At 40.2% G+C, this 19,717-nt stretch overlaps 3 protein-coding genes across 3 annotated transcripts in view; 2 read left to right on the forward strand and 1 right to left on the reverse strand.

Moving 5' to 3' along the window:
* Positions 1–1,246: 1,246 nt before the first annotated feature.
* On the forward strand, positions 1,247–4,238 carry LOC306902131 (uncharacterized protein). Its single transcript, XM_079470445.1, has 7 exons — positions 1,247–1,485; positions 1,566–1,649; positions 1,733–1,789; positions 2,120–2,221; positions 2,311–2,421; positions 2,519–2,647; positions 3,478–4,238. The coding sequence occupies exons 1-7, from the start codon at positions 1,339–1,341 to the stop codon at positions 3,577–3,579; spliced, it is 732 nt and encodes a 243-aa protein (XP_079326571.1). The 5' UTR covers positions 1,247–1,338; the 3' UTR covers positions 3,580–4,238.
* eomesb (eomesodermin homolog b) lies at positions 3,249–8,140 on the reverse strand. Its single transcript, XM_079470444.1, has 7 exons — positions 8,023–8,140; positions 6,703–7,313; positions 6,286–6,440; positions 6,072–6,193; positions 5,726–5,884; positions 5,103–5,164; positions 3,249–5,026 (listed from the first exon to the last, which is right to left on the reverse strand). The coding sequence occupies exons 2-7, from the start codon at positions 7,209–7,211 to the stop codon at positions 4,339–4,341; spliced, it is 1,695 nt and encodes a 564-aa protein (XP_079326570.1). The 5' UTR covers positions 7,212–7,313; positions 8,023–8,140; the 3' UTR covers positions 3,249–4,338.
* A 10,870-nt stretch (positions 8,141–19,010) lies between these two features.
* The window catches only part of cmc1 (C-x(9)-C motif containing 1), a 9,660-nt gene continuing 8,953 nt past the window's right edge, over positions 19,011–19,717 (forward strand). The window contains exon 1 of the mRNA XM_079468667.1: positions 19,011–19,603. Within this exon, the coding sequence (XP_079324793.1) occupies positions 19,585–19,603 (19 nt within the window). The 5' untranslated portion in view covers positions 19,011–19,584. The remainder of the gene's footprint in view (positions 19,604–19,717) is intronic.

Genomic DNA, 19,717 nt, shown 5'->3' on the forward strand with positions numbered 1-19,717 from the left:
GTGTGTAATGATTTGTATTTCCTCACTGTTTTGTTTAAGCTGATGAAAAGAGATTGAGTCTTGATCGATGACGTCAGAACTGGTCTGGTGTGAATGAGGGCTTTGTCTTCTCACCTTTGAGTTGGCACGGAGCCGAGCACATCTTCACATGGCTTTGTTTCCACATTCACTTTCTCCAGCAGACACTAAAAAACTCTTTTCAAATGAACTGCAACACTTGACTCGATGCAAAACTCTATTTAAAAATGAACTTCACATCTCATGATTCATTATAATATGAAAACATTTGATTGTTCATATAAATTATGAAGGCAGGCTGGGTTGTGTCATATGCAGTGCATTATGGGAGTGTGTGTTTTCGGTCATCGTGTCTGTGATTGGTGGATTTCTCTTGTAGGAGGTGCATTTATCAGTCATCAAGAGGCATAACATGATCTAAACTTTCTCTCTATTCACAGGGGAAAGTTTGATGTTGATTTTTCATCCCTCTCAAATCTCGGGTAGTGATGATGTATGCCTTTTATTAATTCGTTAATTATTAATTTATTAATATAAGAGTTTATTTGAAAGTGTAAGTGCATTATGGGTTATATAAAGAGATTTTTAACACTTTACAACAATATTGTTTGTTTTTAAAGACATTATCTAGCTTTAGGAAACTAAGGAACTATTCATTGTTGATTTGCTTCTAACAAAATATTAGTATTTGATTGTATTACAAATCATTATTAATTCTATTATAGATGTAATTATTCTATTATAAATACGTTGATGTTAAATTGTGGGTTTCTTTAATGAAATAAATCAACATGTTTTATTAGTATTTAGTTTAAGAATGAGATTCTCTGTTGTCGTAATTGTAATGTTGTTTCTTCGGCCCTTGATTAGATTTGTGAGTGTGAATGACAGAGCTGTTAAACTACATCAATGAGATGTTTCAGATTCACAAGCAGAGAAAGATCAAAATGACACACAAGACCCAGCCAATGATCCACAACAACACCGATTGAACAATCTCATTCATTTAAAAACAAACTGAATATTTGACCGATAGTGTTCTCTGGCTCCGTCTGGTTACTCACCTGTTCAATGAATGACATGAGAGATTATTAATAATAAAGGGAAATCCTCTACATGAATGTTGATCGTCACTTGACATAGAAAGCGTCAGGAGTGTTGATGAATGATCAGTAGGGTGTCTTGAGTCATCTGGGCCACAGCGCAGGTAAATCAGGTTTGACCTCTTGAAGAATGCAAGTGAACAATGAGGTTAAGTTCCCGGACTGAGTTCAGTTCAGTTTGAAACATGCTTCTGTGTTTTCCTCAGTGAGTTTAAAGATGTCGAGAACAGTTGAAGTGGTCATCGGCTCTCCGGTTCATCTGGATCAGTCATCCGGATCATCTCCTGTTTTCATCACAGAGACCAAGCCCGGCGACCCGCCTGGAGTTCGTGGTTTTCTGAAAATCAACCCCGACGCTCTGGGGGTAAAGTTCACATCACACTGGATTGCTGTCTCTTTGTGTCTGTGGTTACAAACAGAAGGTTTTTGTTTTCTGTCTTCCAGTGGTTGGAGATTTTTGCAGGTGCGGTTGTTACTGGAGTGGTGTATTGGAATTACGAGAGTTGGCTTTTGATACCATCTTGTTTCGTGAGTGTGTTGAGTGATACTCATGTTGTTATGTCATCTTCTGATGTAGAAGTGAAGTAAAACTGTCATGTGTGTTTGTGTAGTTGATTTTAACAGGAGTTATCACCGCCACGGCCGCATGCACACGTAACCCGTGTCTGGTAAGACTGAATTCACAGATCTTACTTTTAAAGGTCACACTTTACACTCTACAACTTACTGAACAATTAGTTTTAAACATAAACTGACCTATTTCTTATATTTTCTTTCATGAAACAAGACTAAATATCTAAGGTCATTCTTTTATTAATGTTTGTTTATGTCAATACAATTGTTGCTTTTGACTAAAGTTAACAGAGACAAATTCATTTTATGATGTAGAAGTATTGTTCAGAGTGTCTCCAGATCTCATCGTGATGACCAGAAGCGTCTTTGCTTAATGATGATGATATTTATGTGTTTATTGTTGTGTGTATGTTTTGTGTATTTAGGTGGTCACCTCACAAGTTCTAAACCTGATCAACATCTTCAGTACTGTGGCGGTTCTTCTTGTGTTTCTCTTTCTCTTCTATATTATACTGACGGTCCGTGTGGTAAGTGTGTGTTTCTGTGGTTTGAAGTTAAGGAGAGTTTTGATCTGAGTGATATGTGAAAATAATTCACCTTGTTGTTGTCGTTTTAGTTTTTGACTCGTTCTTTAAATTCCATCGATGTGACTTTTATTGTCTGCAATATTCTGGCGTTGGTTTTCTCTCTCGTCATCTTTGCGACTTCTTGCTGCTGGTGTAAATCGGTACGAAGTGCATTTTCACTTGTAATAGATTGAACCTTGAGCAGATTTGAGTTTTCGACCTCATGACTGATGAAATGCTTTGACTCGTGTCACTCAGAGAAAGCGTTTGATGATCATTCACATGAATTCAACTCCTCCGCCGGTGGTGAATGATGTCGTGGATCATCCGGTCCAAGTTCCACCAGCTTACAGTCCAGTGCCGTCATCAGAACCGCCGGCCTATGAGGTGCGTGACAACTCTTTACCAAACACTTCAGGGTCTTCACGAACGTTTGGAGATTAAGAAATGTGTTGTGTACACACGTGTTTGTATTTATGAGGATCCCGTGAAGGAAAAAGATTGGTAACACTTTACATTAAGGTATCCTTTATAAAGCATTTATTATGTGTTTATTAATTATTAATACGTCATTTACAAATGCATTATGAAGCAGTTATGACTGTATGAATTTACTTGGATTCTAATGAAATACCTGTCAAATAGTTAGCCGTGTTTAACTCGCATGTTATAAATGCTTAATAAATGTATTTATTCATTATGTATTTGACTGTAAAGCAGATTGATTATTATCTTGATGTTGTTTGTAATATAGTCTGTCAGACTGGACACTGAAGGGTGTTGTGTTGTTATTCTTACACCTGCTCACTATCTGCCAGGTATTTCAGTAGGATCCTCATTTTTATTCATGCAGTTATTACTGATGAACACATTTATAAATGCTTTATAAAGGATACCTTAATGTAAAGTGTTACTGGAAAAAACGTGTGTCTCTTTTAAATACATCCAGCATGTTCCTATTTATATATATATATATATATATCCGACTGAGTCAATACAAGAATTTTATTAAAATAGTAACAGAATTCAAGCAAATGATGATGTCACGCTCTCTCGACTGCCAGCATCTACTGCAGGTGTACAGACCTGATGTAAATATTCCTGCAATACAACAGGCCAGAAATAAAGGCGAGAGAGAGAGAGAACACAGACTTTTCTTTCTCTTGGATATGTGGATTTCAGAATGTTAAGTTGCGTGTGTTTGTGTGTTACTGCAGTATGAACGTCAGCCGTCGATCTCTGAACCGTCAGCTCCAGTGTGGGATATGAAAAGATGGAAAGATGAACTGCATCGCAGCCGAAAACCCATCCAAGTCTGACCTGGGGACCTAAGAAAAACTGCTTCTATGCTCTAAAGAACAGCGGCCGTGTCCCTCACTGTCGGCTTTATTAACTCACGCTATCTGCTGGACGCAGTAGAGGATTTACTGGACGTCTCTTGACATGGATGAAGGATTTTCACCTGACACGTGTGTGACATGTCTGCTGCACAGATCCAAAGGTTACTCACGTCTGTTATATCTACACAACTCTTGAACTGGTTTGTGTGTTTAACACTTAGGGTTGATCAGCATATATATGTATCAGTGATCTCATGACTGACATTGAATGTATTATTTTACACAGTGAATGCAGTGAAGTGCATTTTAGGGATGTACAGTGAGAATCTTCAGTACACTGTTCTGACGCTAGAGGTCACTGTATTCTTCTCATTTAACTAATTTTATCGTATAAAGTTAATTTGGAAATAATCGCTAATAATATGTCAACCTTGTGCTGTGTTTTTGTCATTACTAATGCATTAAACTAAGGTTTAACTCATGTAAAATCTCGTGTGTCCAAGCCGAGTGTATTTTATTTTGTTCACAGTTGTTTTTGTCTGAGCTGTATTGCATAATCATTTAACGATCGATGTGAATAAGAAGTATTTGTTCAATAGTCATGAATGAATGAATAGATATAAAAGTGGCACATGATATTACTCGTGCACAGAAAGTGTTTATTTGTGTGTGTGAGCTCCTCAGAAAGAAAAGTGTGAATGGTGCTGATGTGCAGTGTCGTCACACAGGTTGTGTTTTTCAGGCGTAAAACGCGTAATAGCCCAGAGCTCTGGATCCGGCCGAACTCTCTTTGTTCGGGTTTTGTGAATCTTCACATTTGATGTTCTCGGTTGTTCCGAACTCACCGTGTGAAACTTTCCTCCGTTTGCACACGACAGAATAAATACTCGGTTCCATCGAGTCCAAAGCTTTGAGGGCCGGCGCGCTCTCCATCCAGGCCGAAGTTTGACTCGACGTGACGTCATCTCTGCTCTTGTCTTTATCGGCCGTTTGCTCGTCGGGGAAATCCGTGGGCCTGGGCGACCACGGCAGACCCGACGTCATCTTTCTGGGATAGGAGCCTCTTGACCCCCAGCAGCCTGCGGTGACGGACGCGAGCGTGGGCTCCGAGTAGTAGCCGAGAGAGTGAGATGGCAGCGGTAAAGACTTCAGACTGTACGGGAGCAGCGAGCTCGAGTAATCGCCCTCATACGCCGCCAGGTCCAGTTTACCGGGTCCGGTTTGCTGCACTGACGTCACCAGCCACCTCTGCGCGTCATCTGCCGGAGGAGACAGCACGCCGTTCGCTTGCGTCATGGTCCGCTCGCTGCTGTAGAAGCGGCTCTGGGTTCGAGTCTCCTGCAGGAAGGGCTGCAGGGCGAAGCACGCGCGCGGCGGGTCGGTGGGTGACGGCGTGAGTGTCTCGCGCTCCGTGAGGGTGAACATCCTACAATTCCCAAATGCGCCTTAGTTTGAATTCACTTGAATGTCGCTACACTCATGCAGAATAATCGTGTACTCACGAGTCGTAGTTGTCTCTGAAACCCTTCGCGAACGGGTTGTGGTCGATCTTGAGTTGAGTGATCTGAAGAGATAGAAAAACACTCCGTCATCGTGTTTGCGCGAGTCATGCAGCTGTTGCCGGTAACTTACTGTAGATTTAGAGTTCGGTTTGTTTAAAGATAAATGAATATTAAACATGAACAGGACTTTATCTTCAGCTTTTAAATAACAGCCTCGTGCATCTCCTTGTGAACCCACATTTTGACTGCGCGAGGCTGTTATTTCATAAAGATAAAGACTTGTTCGTGTTTAATGATCATTTATCTTTGAACAAACTGTTGCCAATAAACGACATAAATGTAAATCCACAGTAAATTACTGGAAAACTGCTGCCGATATTACTGTCATTTCTACAGAATTATTTGACATCTGATCGATAAATGAAGATTTCTCCCTTTAAAGGAAACGCGTGTTTTTAAGTTGTTAAACAAAACATTAAACTGTGTGGCATTTATTTCAAGACACGCAGGTAAAATGTTTTCCTCGGTCATTAAAGGCCAAATAACGTGATCTAGTGCAGTGACGGTGATCGCGGCGCGGTATATGGCGGTACGGTACGTGTATGTGTGGTGTGTAGATGTACATCAGTGTTCTGGTATGCTGTAACGGCAATGAACTGATTCTCGGGGAAGGTGAAGATCTGACTCTTCGGTTCTCTTCCGGGGCTTTCTATCACGTCGTCTGGCACTTCAACGATGTGAAGTCTCGGCTGGTATTTGTGTAAAGACTGCAGAACAATCATCTGTTTATAAGACAAAAACACGGCTACTATATGAACAAACATTATTAATACGTTTTTCAGGATTTGTAGCTACTATATTTTAAACATTTTAATCCTATACTTTAATTACCATATATGTATTATACTATAGTAGGCTATTCTATTTTCATTTAAACATTTTAAACATGAGCATTTAGCTGTTTTTTACCTGTGAATTATTGGCGTTTGCTCCCTTGTTATTTGTTAATTTTAATTTGCCGAAAGAGATTTCTTGTCTCATCCAATGAGCGCCTGGGTTCGGCGATTCAGGGTGCATGTACATTTTATTTCCTAAAGTAAACAATCACGACAACATTAAGCGTTAATGAAATAATTCAAATAAATATTATATTTTCAAATTATAGATAATATATAAATGATACCTTGCATATTATTGTCGGCTTTTCCGCAGGTGACCCATTTACCGCCTTGAAATCTCCAGTGGTTTGGATCAGATAAAACTATCTCCACAAAAACATTATAATGCGTCGTGAGGCTCAAACCGGTAATATTGAAACTTAGAAACGGGAACATTCGCCTAAACAAAGAAATAAAAGATGAGAGAAGTCAAAATATTCTCACTCATGTGACCGAACGCGCACAATTACAATTCAGAAACACACCGAATATAATAAAGAATAAAGCGCTTTAAACATCCACCTTCTGTCAAAAGGTTCACACATTCATATTTATTTACTTGGATTCAAACGTTTTTGGAGAAACCCCAACTTAACCAATATTACGTCACAATTTAATTTCATTTAAAACCATTTTAATTTCATTTCTTGACTCGGACTCACCGGCCTTGTTTGGTGATGATCATCTCGGTTTGGTGCCGGTGAAACTTCAGCCATAACGGCCGGTTACAGAGATACACCTGCGCCCTCAGTCCTGATCCAGACAGAGACACGGGACCGGAGCCGGAGCCCTCATACGGGTGGTAGGTGTTACCGGGGCCGTGTCCAAACTGATAGCCGGTACCGAAGTCACCGCGTCCCGCGCACAGAGACTGACAGAAGCCGCTCGAGGGCAGAACGGAACCGTAATGAATCGATGTCGTGTACCTCGACCCGTCTGAACCCGAGTACACGGATCCGGTTTGGCTGGTGTAGGGGAAGAAGGAACACGGGTTCGGACTCTCTTGGGTTTGCTGCGTCGGGCCCATCATGAAATATCGATTCGGACCGAGTCCATCTAATATATATCGACCGCTGGCGGGAAGTTCATCCTCACAAACTACACGCGAAACTTTCTCTTCGTCCTCTTGACCTTGTGAAGACAGAACCGAACCGGATTCTTCCCCGGGCATGTTCGGACGCACTCGGCTCAGGGTTCGGATCAAGGTTCGGGTGAGCGCGTGACGGGACCGGTGTTCGTTAGATTTCTTGCAGGTGTTTTCTTCTCCACGTCACTGGAATAACATATTAAACATATTAAATAATGAACTGAAACTTCATTAATGAGATTATAATGATAAAGTGTAAAAGACAGAAAATAAACCCACGTGGATCTTTCAGTTTCGGGCTGTTAAATAAAGTGAAGTTGTTTTTATATAGTGAAACAAGCCGAACATTCATCATCACAGTAATAATGAGTGGAAATGTATTCATCCATATTATGTGGCTTTAATTTAAATTGTAAGCACCTAAATTAAATCTATATTTGCTTAAAAATTTAAAACATGTATATTTTATATTTACGCGTTCATTTAAAATAAGCATTACACATTTCGTTCAGTATTAAGCAAACTAATTATAACATTTAAAATGAAATGTCCTTTATCATTTTTTCTAAACAATTTTTAAGGTTTAATGCCTGAAGTTTAGATTTTAATTTGGTCTTTATTGTAGCCTATAGTCAGTCATTTCCCATCGAGGTGCATCAATTGACTGTTAGCTTAATAACTATAACATTCTATCACAGTGATAGTATAGTCATTATTGACATTTTTTATGACTTTTATTAAGGTTTATATAAAAGTTGGACAAAATAACAGATAAGCACATTTAATGATAAATATATTTCCATATGTAAGAGAGAGAGAGAGAGAGAGAGAGAGAGAGAGAGGATAAACTGCAGGTATCAGACGTTGCTTTTAAATCATAAATGAAATAACTCACCAGTTTAATGTCCAGTGAGAGGAATGAATAAATAAATAAATGAATGAATGAATGAATGCAGCTGAAGAGTTTCGGGCCCGTCAGATCAAGCGCGTGTCCGTCTCGTGCAGAAGTGACTGAGGGGCATCTGTGATTCTGCCACGTTTATTCACGCGCCTCTCCGACGCCCCCCAGTGACGCAAACACGACACGACACGCGCTCTTTTCGCCCGATGAATTGTTTTCTCTGCAGTGGTTTAAAAATGCAAACATGTAAATCGGCTGATCGCGAGAAAACATCTGCTCTTGATATATATTAATATATATCTTTAAACTCCTGTGAAGAAATTCTATTTGGATACCTGAGAAAATGATTTCAAGTCTTGATTAATCAAAATGAAACAAACATCTATCACCACAATCACATCATCAAGTTGAAATGTGTTGCTTTTCTGATGAAGGTGAATCCATGTTTACATTCAGCACATTCACCCAAAGTCATGATCAAATGCACATGTGTAAATAATGCTGACATGTTTTCATCCGTCATTGAGTCAAATGTAGATTATAAATGAATATTTTGTGAGTGTTGTCTTGAATTGTCACACAATGATCAAACTCGGTTTGTTTAAGAGAGCGAGACATTTAAAGTGTGATGTTATTGAGCACAAGTGTCATGAGCTCAATGTGATGTATGTGTATCTGTGTGTAACAGGTCAAACCGTCACCTCAGCTGTCAGACGTTTGGTGTCTGATGTGCAGCTGTGTGTCTCTGACTCAAACCTCAACACATTGATCAGGTTCCTCTCGTGTTCTTCGAGGTTCCTTGAAGACTGATTCGTGATCTCTGTTGAGACTTTCGTTCATCTTTCAATTGTGGATGACTTCTCACACTATATATGTTTGTCACTGTCTGTGAAAGATGAGAGATTGAGCAATTAATAAATCATAGTCCAAACTTACATCATTTAACACATCTCATTAACTTTTCTCTCGCATTGTGTGTCTGAATGTTTTTCAAAAATCATGTTTTTTTTATTGTGCGTTACAATTAATATCAATCAAACTGCAGTTGGTTTGTTTTGATTTAAGCCGTAATAACTAAATACAGCCGACTAACACAATAAAACATGATTTTTCAAAATGGAGTTATCTCATTTCTTTGTTTTGTTTAGTTTATGGAGCGGGTTCAAAGACAGCTATTATAAAAAGCCAGGACTTAATAAGGACATTAAGTCGTTTTTACAAGCAGGCCTTTACTAAAGATACACACGTGTCTTTTGAGACAAAACAATGGCACAGATATATGTTAAGATATACGTTTTGTAGTCTAGGACAAGTCTTAAGCCCTGTACGGGAAACCACCCCTTAAAGGGACAGTTCAGTCATCATCGACTCAAATCTATGTATATTTATTTGTTCTGTTAAACACAAAGACAGATATTTGTAAGACCATTTTCAGTTCTGTGACATCATCCACTACCACAGTAGGACAAAAAAATCGATTTTTTATATTAAAAATGTTTCTTTTTAGTTCTGTTGAATATAAAGTGAGATATTTTGAAGAATTTAGGAACACTAACTACTATGGACTATGGCAGTCAATAATTCTTCCAAATATCTTTCTCTGCGTTCATCAGAACAAAGTCATTTATAGAGAAAATGACACGAGGGAGAGCAAGTCTGAAGTAAATGTAATGTATAGGCCTATATGTAGTTCAGTAGAGCTCCAACATTTCATCCATTTCCACGTGACTTGAACTTGACATTGTTAGCAAAAGCAATACTCCAAACTTTTCTGTGTATTGAAATGTGTAGATTGGTGTAAAACTCTTTTGGTTACTGAAAGCGTGAAATCTCTGCTGGAGTTGTTGTAGGAGGTGAAAACTCATCACTGTTGTGTTTTGTGAACGGCCGTTTCGCTTTTCTTTGTCACCCGTAAAGAATGGCCTCCTCACACCCACAGACTGTGAGAAAAACACTGTTATGAGTGGCGCTGTTAACCTGCCCCGCAACACTTTGTCACGGGATTGTTGAGTGATGAACACTTTAAAGGGGAGATGTGTTTCACGTCGTCGTGTTCTTAGTCATTTGAATCTGATGAAACGTGAGGGCAAACGTGTGACCCCGCGTGCGTGCCGCGTGTCGTAAGGCCGAACGTGAACGCGCTGCAGTTTATCGGCGGCGGACAGTGGGGTGTTTTCTCAAATGCTCGCTTCCCCCGTGTTCTCTTTTTGACACGTCTAAAGAGTCCTTTCTGTCGCTCTGCCATCGTCCCCTGTGGCGTCCAGGCGGGAGGAAAGAGCCTGTGACCCAGTCAACACTCTCTTGGCAGAATGCGTTTTACAAGAGCAGAAGGACGGATCGCAGCCCGCTGCCAGATTCACGGCAAACTGCACATCTGATGCTTTAACCGTCATTCGGTTTGTATTTACAGTCTCATCTTAAAGCTCTATGATGCTGTTCTTTACTCCAAATTGTGGCACAAACGTGCTCGTAGAAGCGTAAATATAAAGATGAATGGCTGTGGGCAGGCGTGACGGGACGGAGAGAGAATATTGGGCGAGTATTTGAACGCCAGAAGGTCAAGTCCCTTTTTGACCCGCCCTTTTCACCCCCCATGTCTATATTTATGGTCTGGTCCTGTGTCACGTAAAGAAGAACAGCAGGAGTGGACCATCACATTTGGTCCTCAGCGTGGGGGCCGTTGGTGAGCTTGCGCCTTCCAGCTTTCCCACCGAGCGTCTCTTCTGTTTCTCTGCGAATATTCCGGCTTTCCTCATTTGCATCTGCTAATTAGATCCTGTTAGCATCATTTTGCGCACGATGTCCCTCTACAGCCCATGAATGAATACATCCAACATCGCGATGATGTTAAAGAGTCACGCGAGTACTCCCGAATGCTTTTTAATGAAATATATGCGCCTGTTGAAGATGAACGTATTTAGTTCTTAACCCCTGACCTGACCAGCGACCATTTAAACACTCCAATGCACAAACCTGTTTGTTTATCATGAATAATAACATTTTACATCAAATATAATAGCATTTATTATCAAATAAATTTGATTATTGAATTTATTAGTATTTTGCAGAAGCAAACAAAATAATGTTTTTCTACTAGTGATCATTCTTATATCAAGTGTAATGCTGCTATTCCTGCACATGTGATGTGTTCATGGACTGAACTGTAACTGTGATTTATCTTTTATGCTTTTGATGTGAATGCCTAGAAGTTTCTTTTTTCATTGGATACATTGACATTTATGCATTTGGCAGACGCTTTTATCCAAAGCGACTTACATTGCATTGTATTATACATTTGTTTCTGACTATGTGAAAACCCCTGGGATCAAACCCATGACCTCAGCATTGCTAGGGCCTGATCTAACCACTGAGATACAGAATGCACAAATTAGATTAAAGACAAAAGGCCAAGACTCATATTCAAATGAACCAGGCTTTTTTCTACAGTGATCTAAAGAAGACTAAATAGTTTGTAGTTTGACTGTGATATTTTTTGTAAAATTGTAGTAATAAAAAACTTTGATTATAATGAAATCGTGGTTATTTTCCCTAAAGCCGCGGTCAGACTTGAATTTGATCATGCTAAGATTGTTCCGATGGTGGTACGATTACTCAATTTTTCACATTTCTGTAACGTCACGCTGTGAAGTTTTGATCTTCTCCTGGACGTGAATTTGCAGGTCAGAGTTCACCAAATTTGAACTGTGCTGCGCAGGAAAATGCGAAATAGCGTTGGACAGGCTTGCGTTTCCAGTTTGTCGCATTCAGATGCATATGAATGGAAATCAAGTGTGACCGTGGCATAAGTAGTAATCAAATCTATTTACTAGACAAAAAAACACTCAACAAAAGTTGAAAACTTATTTCAACAGCAGTTCTTGTTGTAAAGCACAAACTTCAGTACTGATACACTTCCATTGTGTAGTATGTCAACTTTACAATAAAATGAACAAAAACACAATATAAGCACATGTACTACAGTCGTCACTAAATCAACTTCAACTTTTAAACTAAAGCCATATTTGAATGTATTCATGTATTTTATTATCTAAAAGTTACTCGTTCACCTTGTGAGCATCTTAATATTCCAAAAACCTATGGCCGTACATATCCTGACATAATATCATAAACAAACCAGCCTGTATTCTAATAATAATAGTATTTTGTTGTACAGTGGCTGGTGTCAAACAGTTTAATGCTCGTTCTTTGGTTTATTAGCATTCCGACACGCATCTCTCACGAGGCTCACACCGGTGAAGACGCTCGAGCTTCATTTGAGTCATTGATTGATTTATTGTTTTTGTGTTTAATCGCTTTCCCAGAGGTATTCTATAAGCTCTTTATCTACACAGACTCAATCTTAAGACCGAGGTAATGAATCTGCATCAGGAATCAAATATTAGACGTATAATCCAATAATCAGACTGAAGGTCTCATCTTCACTTCAGCAGAAGTTCAGTCATTTGAAGAGTTTGACTTTCCTGTGACTGCTCGACTAACCGGTTGTGTTTTATTCAACAATCTGAGAAATAATATACTGTATATAAATATCATATAAGGGACAGTTCATCCCAAAATAAGAATTGTGGGATTGATCATTCATTATCATGTCATGTCAAACCTCTATGAGTCTCTTTCTTCTTCACGACACAACAGAAGATATTTTGAGGAACAACATGGACTGAACACAAAACCACTGAGACTTTTCTCAACATATCTTCTGTTGTGTTCCACTGAAGAAAACTCACAGACACGTAAAAAGAGAATAAATTATGACTAATTATCATTCAAATTAACATTTTGCTGCAAACAAATACATTCAGATGTTGTTCCAAAGTATAATAAAATATCTTAAACATACACAGTTTAGCACAGTGTGTGGCATTGAAAACATTACCTTACAATTACAATTTCAATTTACCAGTGAATAGAAAATGATTTATTAATCATTCATGGCATTTGTCATATTTGTGTTGTTTTTTTTAAATCATTTTCACTTTGAATCAATCCTCTTTTGGATTTAAGAGTTTATGGCAGATGTAAACAGAGAATGAAGGTTTTGATTATCTGAGGCAAGAAAATAAACAGCACATAAACAACAAATAACAACATGACATAATTCATTCTAACACGACATCCCATTTACATGTTGTTATGACACTTTATAAACACTACAACAATCTGTCAATGTTGTGAATCCCGTACTGTACTGTAATCTCTACTGGATGCTACTATACTCTTCTGCATTCTACTTCACTGCGCTGTACTCTACTTAACTGTAGTCTACTGTACAGCGCTGTACTCTACTCCACTGTACTCTACCTCACTGTACTCTACCTCACTGTACTCTACCTCACTGTACTCGACTGCACTGTGCTCTACTATACTGTTTTGATCTTCACTGTACTCTACTGTACTCAACTGTACTGTACTCTACTTAACTGTAGTCTACTGTACAGCGCTGTACTCTACTCCACTGTACTCTACCTCACTGTACTCTACCTCACTGTACTCTACCTCACTGTACTCGACTGCACTGTGCTCTACTCTACTGTTTTGATCTTCACTGTACTCTACTGTACTCAACTGTACTGTACTCTACTTAACTGTAGTCTACTGTACAGCGCTGTACTCTACTCCACTGTACTCTACCTCACTGTACTCTACCTCACTGTACTCTACCTCACTGTACTCGACTGCACTGTGCTCTACTCTACTGTGTTGATCTTCACTGTACTCTACTGTACTCAACTGTACTGTACTCTACTTAACTGTAGTCTACTGTACAGCTCTGTACTCTACTCCACTGTACTCTACCTCACTGTACTCTACCTCACTGTACTCTACCTCACTGTACTCTACCTCACTGTACTCGACTGCACAGTACTGTACTTTACTCTATTCTACTTCACTGTACTCTACCTCACTGTACTCTACCTCACTGTACTCTACCTCACTGTACTCGACTGCACAGTACTGTACTTTACTCTATTCTACTTCACTGTACTCTACCTCACTGTACTCTACCTCACTGTACTCTACCTCACTGTACTCGACTGCACAGTACTGTACTTTACTCTATTCTACTTCACTGTACTCTACTGTACTGAACTGTACTGTGTTTCTGGAGGCTGTCAGCTGTCTGCTTGTTTATGTTCATCTCTGTGGATTCAGAATTTTTATGAAGCTGTTGGAGATTCTTGCCACGTTCCATTAAGCAAGAGTGTGGGCAATCCTATCATACGGATGAAGCCTTAAAAACAAACAGTAAGTCATTTTTTATCATCTTCACAATTTCTAGATTGGTTTGACTTTCTTTGTTCTGTGTAACACAAAGATATGTTTTGTAGGCACCTAGCACAAGGAGAGTTCATCATGATAAACAGTATTTCAGATCTTGCCAGTATGAAAACAAAAGCTGAGGGATGTTTTTGTGCTGCGCGGGGTTGTTGTATGGAAGAAATATTTGGTAGAAATATAACGTCAGACAGGTTTTGTTGACAAGATTTTGAGATTTTAAAGATGTGAAATAGAGTATTTTTTTCAAACGAATGTACTCTCATCTGCACACCTGTAAACCACCACCAACATTTTGAGCAACATGTGAAAAGAAATCTTTTTGTCCACCTCCCCACGTCTGTCATTAGAGCTGCGGCCTCTTTTGTTTCCGTCGTGTTTGGTCTGTAAGCAGTGAAGCGTTCAGTGTTCAGTAATGAGGAGCAGAAGAGCGGCGCGCTAGAGAGAATCTCTGAGACAAAATAAAGAAACATACAGTACAAGAGCAAAATCAGGAAAATGGATTCTGAAAGCTTTCTGTCTTGTGTGGCCGATGCCATTGAATGCAGGCAGAGATCGTCTTCATCCTCCTCATCCTCTTCTCCTGCTCTTCTGTTAACACGTGTCCGCCGGAGCTGCTGTGTAATGAAGAGAAACTGTGATATGTCTGAGCGAGAGAGGAGCTTTTCTCTTAATGAATACAGAAAACACAGCGACTCAATGGACTTCTTCATCTTTTCTTCGTGCCGCGTACGGACATCAGACCGCCGCTGAAGATCAGACCGTCTTATTAAAGCACATAAAGCACAAGAGAGAAAGTCATTTCCGTCTCCCGGGGCCTTCTGCCTCTTTCTACGGGACGCTTTTATGGAGCTCGTAATTATTTCGGTGAGCACCCTCGAGTCGAAACCCGGCAGTCTTTGTATCTTTTTGACATTTTTGGGAGAAAATGGATGTCATATTAACATTTCTGTTTCAACAAGACAAGTTTTGAACCAAAGCTACAAAGAACTTCTGTATTTCTGTTCACTTATTTTATACTTAATTTTTTTTTAACAAACAATACATACATGAACATTGTAAATTATTTGATTTTTATACAGTATTTTACATTCATCTTACTGTATTTGTTGCTGTTTAAATCTTTGAAGTTTTTGCATTTTCACTTTAGCTGTTTAGATTTGCATTTATTATCACTTGGACAATGTTCCAAATATAAATCGCATGAAATACAGATTCCACAGATGACGTGAAGTCTTTTGTTTTTCTTATAAAGTGTAAGGAGTGTTAAAGGAGTTGATGTAGTTGGACAGAAGTGACGTCTCAGATGCTAGAAGATGAGGTGAAAAGGTCCCAAGGCTCCGCTGGTGTCGCGCTTACTTGTGCTTTTATTTTGAAATTTAGACCTTTACGCCCAGGAGGTTACATCACACCTGCGAACACGCCTGTCAAATATAATGTGACAGAACCTGTGAACATCTGTTCATAAAACTCACTCTAACATAAAACAAAAACAAAACCTGACGTCCTCACAGCAAAACAACCCTTCACCAACCTCACAAACAATACTGAATCTTAGTAAATATACTTGAGTGAAGTTTTCACTGTTATGAACTACATGTTCAATGCTCGTAGGTCATCGTTGAGTTGATGATAGTAACCTAAACTCAATAGAACGAGTAAACAAACACTTTCATTATATTCTCATCAATAGATTGAGTGCATAGCAAATTTACTTCAATTGTTCTGTCAGTATGATCCTGCGCTCACACTAGACTTTTCGTTCCATTGACTCATTCATATGCATGCGAACACATCCGAAGATATTTTGCATTTGGCTGCATAGAAAACTTCGAGTTTGGTGAACTCTGACCTGCAAATTTGCGTCACGTGAGTGCGTGCGACCAATAGAAAACCGTCACAATGTGACCTCATGGTACAGAAATGTAAGAGATGGAGGAATCGATGCAGCACCGTCCGAACCAATTTTGCACGATCTCAGTATGTAGTCACTTCTAGTGTGACTACGGCATAAGTCAAGTTCACTTAGGTGTCGTACATAAACACTAGACTGAACGTATTGAATGTAAAGAAGTAAACTAACAGCACACGTGATGCTTTTATTCAACGCTTCTGGTTTCTTCAAATGTCCGTCAAAAGAAAGCACTGGAACATTGTGTCATGTGATGCGGGATAGAAGTTTACACTCTTAACAAGACCTTCTTGAGTTTTGTGGTTCTATAAAGAACATTTGACACAAAATAAGAAAGAACTTAAAGTGGTTCTTCTATGGCAAACCTTTTATATCAACTATTGTTTATAAAGTGCAGAATCAGATTCTCTCACGTGTCTGTCATCAGATGAAGAAGTGCAGGTCTGAGATCAGACGACTGATGCTTTGACACGGGTTCGCTCTCATATAGGCTGATGGTGAAATGTTTCGACGCTGGAGCTGTGAATCTTCTGCTTGATTACTCTTAATGTAATTTTAATTAAAGCTGTGGTGTCAAAGGCTCGTGCCCGTCTCAGACGTGAGCCCAGATTGCAGCACTGTGGCAGAGCTTCATTTGCTCGAGCGGAAATGTGTCCTGACACCACTGCTGTATGAGCCAACAGCCCACATCCACACAAAACCTGCTCTCTCTCTCTCTCTCTCTCTTTATAGAGCAAAGACAGCGATGTGATGTTCACACCCATCCGCTCTGAATATCTGCAGCAGTGTCGGTTAAAGGTGAAGGTTTGGATGGGAATGATCTCTGACCATCCACATTCAGCGCTCATGATGAAAGCGTGCGTGTGTCTGGGGCTTCAGAATGTCCCGGCACAGATCGGTCAGTTGGAGCGCGGCCGCAGTTGGCCGAGCAGTGAGGTGTAGTGTAAGAGGTTTTAACTTTGCTAACCTTCCTCTGCCAGGATCACCAGCGCCTGCTGCGGGGTTATATTGGAGCGGTGGGTTTTGGCAGAGCTCAGATGAGAGAGGGATGTGATGTTATTAAATTCTACATCACACAAAGGTGCTCAGGGTCTGGCGGGTATTCAGAGAAACGCCAGCTGAGACGGGACACTTGACTTTTGAAGACGGCCAGGTGAGCGTTTGATAATGAGATGTCACACCAAATAAAAAAATCACAGATGAGATGATGTTCACCTCTGTGTCATGAGATCTTTTATCTAGACTTTCATTCTACTCTTGAATTCTCAAAAATCTCACATGTTGTGAGTAACATTATCATTATTCATCTACATAAAGTTGAACTTTGTTATTTATGAATTGGTGAATGTGACTGAGAATCAATGAGGCGTGTGGTTTGTGAGGAACCTCATCCAATTAAATCACTGCATTCTCATTTCTTTGTTTGACATCCATAAAGAAAATAAACCAGCTGTGATCACTGTGATGAAATATGGGATCGTTGCTTTGAATGGGACGGTCCCACACCTCAGGTGTTGTCTTGTGTTTCTCATGCATGTTTCTTATGTCATGGGATGTTGTGTTTGTGGTCAGATGACATGTTTCTCTCTCTCTACATGTGGTCTGTAACTCGTGTGGGAAATTGTAGAGTAAAGCGTCTGTAGATCTCCAGTGATAGACCTGTGGTACCTGCTTCTGAACAGGTGGATGATCTGCACAAAGAATAAAACACACAAGATATAAAGACTCTGCGTTTATAAACCTTTGACAGTTTGGATTATTACTGAAGAAAACTGCATCTCTGTCCTCTGTACTGAAGTATATCTCATTTATTTTTAACGTTCAACAACACATACAGTATGTGACCCTGGAGCATAAATAGCACGACTAGATTTGTATGGGTCAAAATGATCCCATCATTAGGATATTAAGTAAATAAAAATATATCAAACATAATTTTTGTGAGTGGATGCGGTGAAATCGTGAACACAAATGGCTGTAAACACGTCTAGAAACGTCACTGGCTGCTGCTGCTGCTCTTTGGGAATGACCCAGTCAAGTTTGGTATCGATGTAAAGATTAGAATTCAGCTTTTGTGTGTATCTACACTTCACCACGTTATTACAGCGGTAAACCCATAGAGAGCGTTCAAACAAACCTGTTTCTTCTTAGCAACGGCCTGCTACAGCGCCGCTGTGTCTGATGGACAACCTCAAAGGACATTCTTCTCAATATTTAGGATTCTTCCTCACAAACCAAACATCAAAGCTCATCTATCATCTATCAGATGTGTACAAATCTCTATTTCTGGACAAATTGACCCATCAGACTGGTTTTATGGTTTATGGTCCAGACATTTATATTGACATTTATATTATAAGATTTTAATCTTGTGTGTGTGTGTGCGTGTGTGTGCGTCTCTGTGTGTGTGCGTCTCTGTGTGTGTGTGCGTCTCTGTGTGTGTGTGTGTGTGTGTGTGTGCGTGCGTCTCTGTGTGTGTGTGTGTGCGTGCGTCTCTGTGTGTGTGTGTGTGCGTCTGTGTGTGTGCGTGTGTGTGTGTGCGTCTCTGTGTGTGTGTGTGTGTGTGTGTGTGCGTGTGTGTGCGTCTCTGTGTGTGTGTGCGTCTCTGTGTGTGCGTGTGCGTGTGTGTGTGCGTCTCTGTGTGTGTGCGTGTGTGTATGTGTGCGTGTGTGTGTGTGTGTGCGTCTCTGTGTGTGTGCGTGCGTCCGTGCGTCTCTGTGTGTGTGCGTCTCTGTGTGTGTGTGTGTGTGTGTGTGTGTGTGCGTGCGTCTCTGTGTGTGTGTGTGTGCGTCTGTGTGTGTGCGTGTGTGTGTGTGTGCGTCTCTGTGTGTGTGTGTGTGTGTGTGTGTGCGTGTGTGTGCGTCTCTGTGTGTGTGTGCGTCTCTGTGTGTGCGTGTGCGTGTGTGTGTGCGTCTCTGTGTGTGTGCGTGTGTGTATGTGTGCGTGTGTGTGTGCGTGTGTGTGTGTGTGTGCGTCTCTGTGTGTGTGTGCGTGCGTGCGTGCGTGCGTGCGTGTGTGTGTGTGTGTGTGTGTGTGTGCGTGCGTGCGTGCGTGTGTGTGTGTGTGCATTTGTCAGACGCGTTTATCTCAAACTCAAACTCAAACTCAAACATTTACTCAAAACTGGATTTCAATTAAAAGCTTTCCGTGCAGGACATTATGAGAGTTCACCTCTGACGCCAAAGAACTACAGTTCCCATCAGCGCGCGCTCGTGTGAGGATCGTGTCGTCTGCGGAAGTGACGTGACAGGCTCACGTAAAGCATGTCTCGTGCGGGGTCACATTGGACAGGGTGTAGAGTTTAATAATATTATATTTCTGGACGTTTGAACATTAATACGGTGTGAATGGAGTCGTCTAAAGAAGGTAACGTGCTGTCATCTTTCATTTATAGCGGAAGAAGTGTTCTCAGTACTTCCGCTGTTATTCATATAACGTTACAGTGTTGACACACAGAGAAGTCTGATCTCAGATCAATAT

This window comes from Barbatula barbatula (assembly GCF_947034865.1).
Source record: "Barbatula barbatula genome assembly, chromosome: 12".
In the NCBI taxonomy this organism is placed as follows: Eukaryota; Metazoa; Chordata; class Actinopteri; order Cypriniformes; family Nemacheilidae; genus Barbatula; species Barbatula barbatula.

Bases quoted from the DNA above. Each gene is read 5' to 3' on its own strand.
- LOC306902131 (XM_079470445.1), top strand. From the start codon at position 1,339: ATGTCGAGAACAGTTGAAGTGGTCATCGGCTCTCCGGTTCATCTGGAT. The intron at 1,650-1,732 runs GTGAGTGTGTTG...GTGTTTGTGTAG, and splicing joins TTTTGATACCATCTTGTTTC to TTGATTTTAACAGGAGTTAT. The intron at 2,222-2,310 runs GTAAGTGTGTGT...TTGTCGTTTTAG, and splicing joins TTATACTGACGGTCCGTGTG to TTTTTGACTCGTTCTTTAAA.
- eomesb (XM_079470444.1), bottom strand. From the start codon at position 7,211: ATGCCCGGGGAAGAATCCGGTTCGGTTCTGTCTTCACAAGGTCAAGAG. The intron at 6,194-6,285 runs GTATCATTTATA...TGTTTACTTTAG, and splicing joins AGCCGACAATAATATGCAAG to GAAATAAAATGTACATGCAC. The intron at 5,885-6,071 runs GTAAAAAACAGC...TCTTATAAACAG, and splicing joins CAAACGCCAATAATTCACAG to ATGATTGTTCTGCAGTCTTT.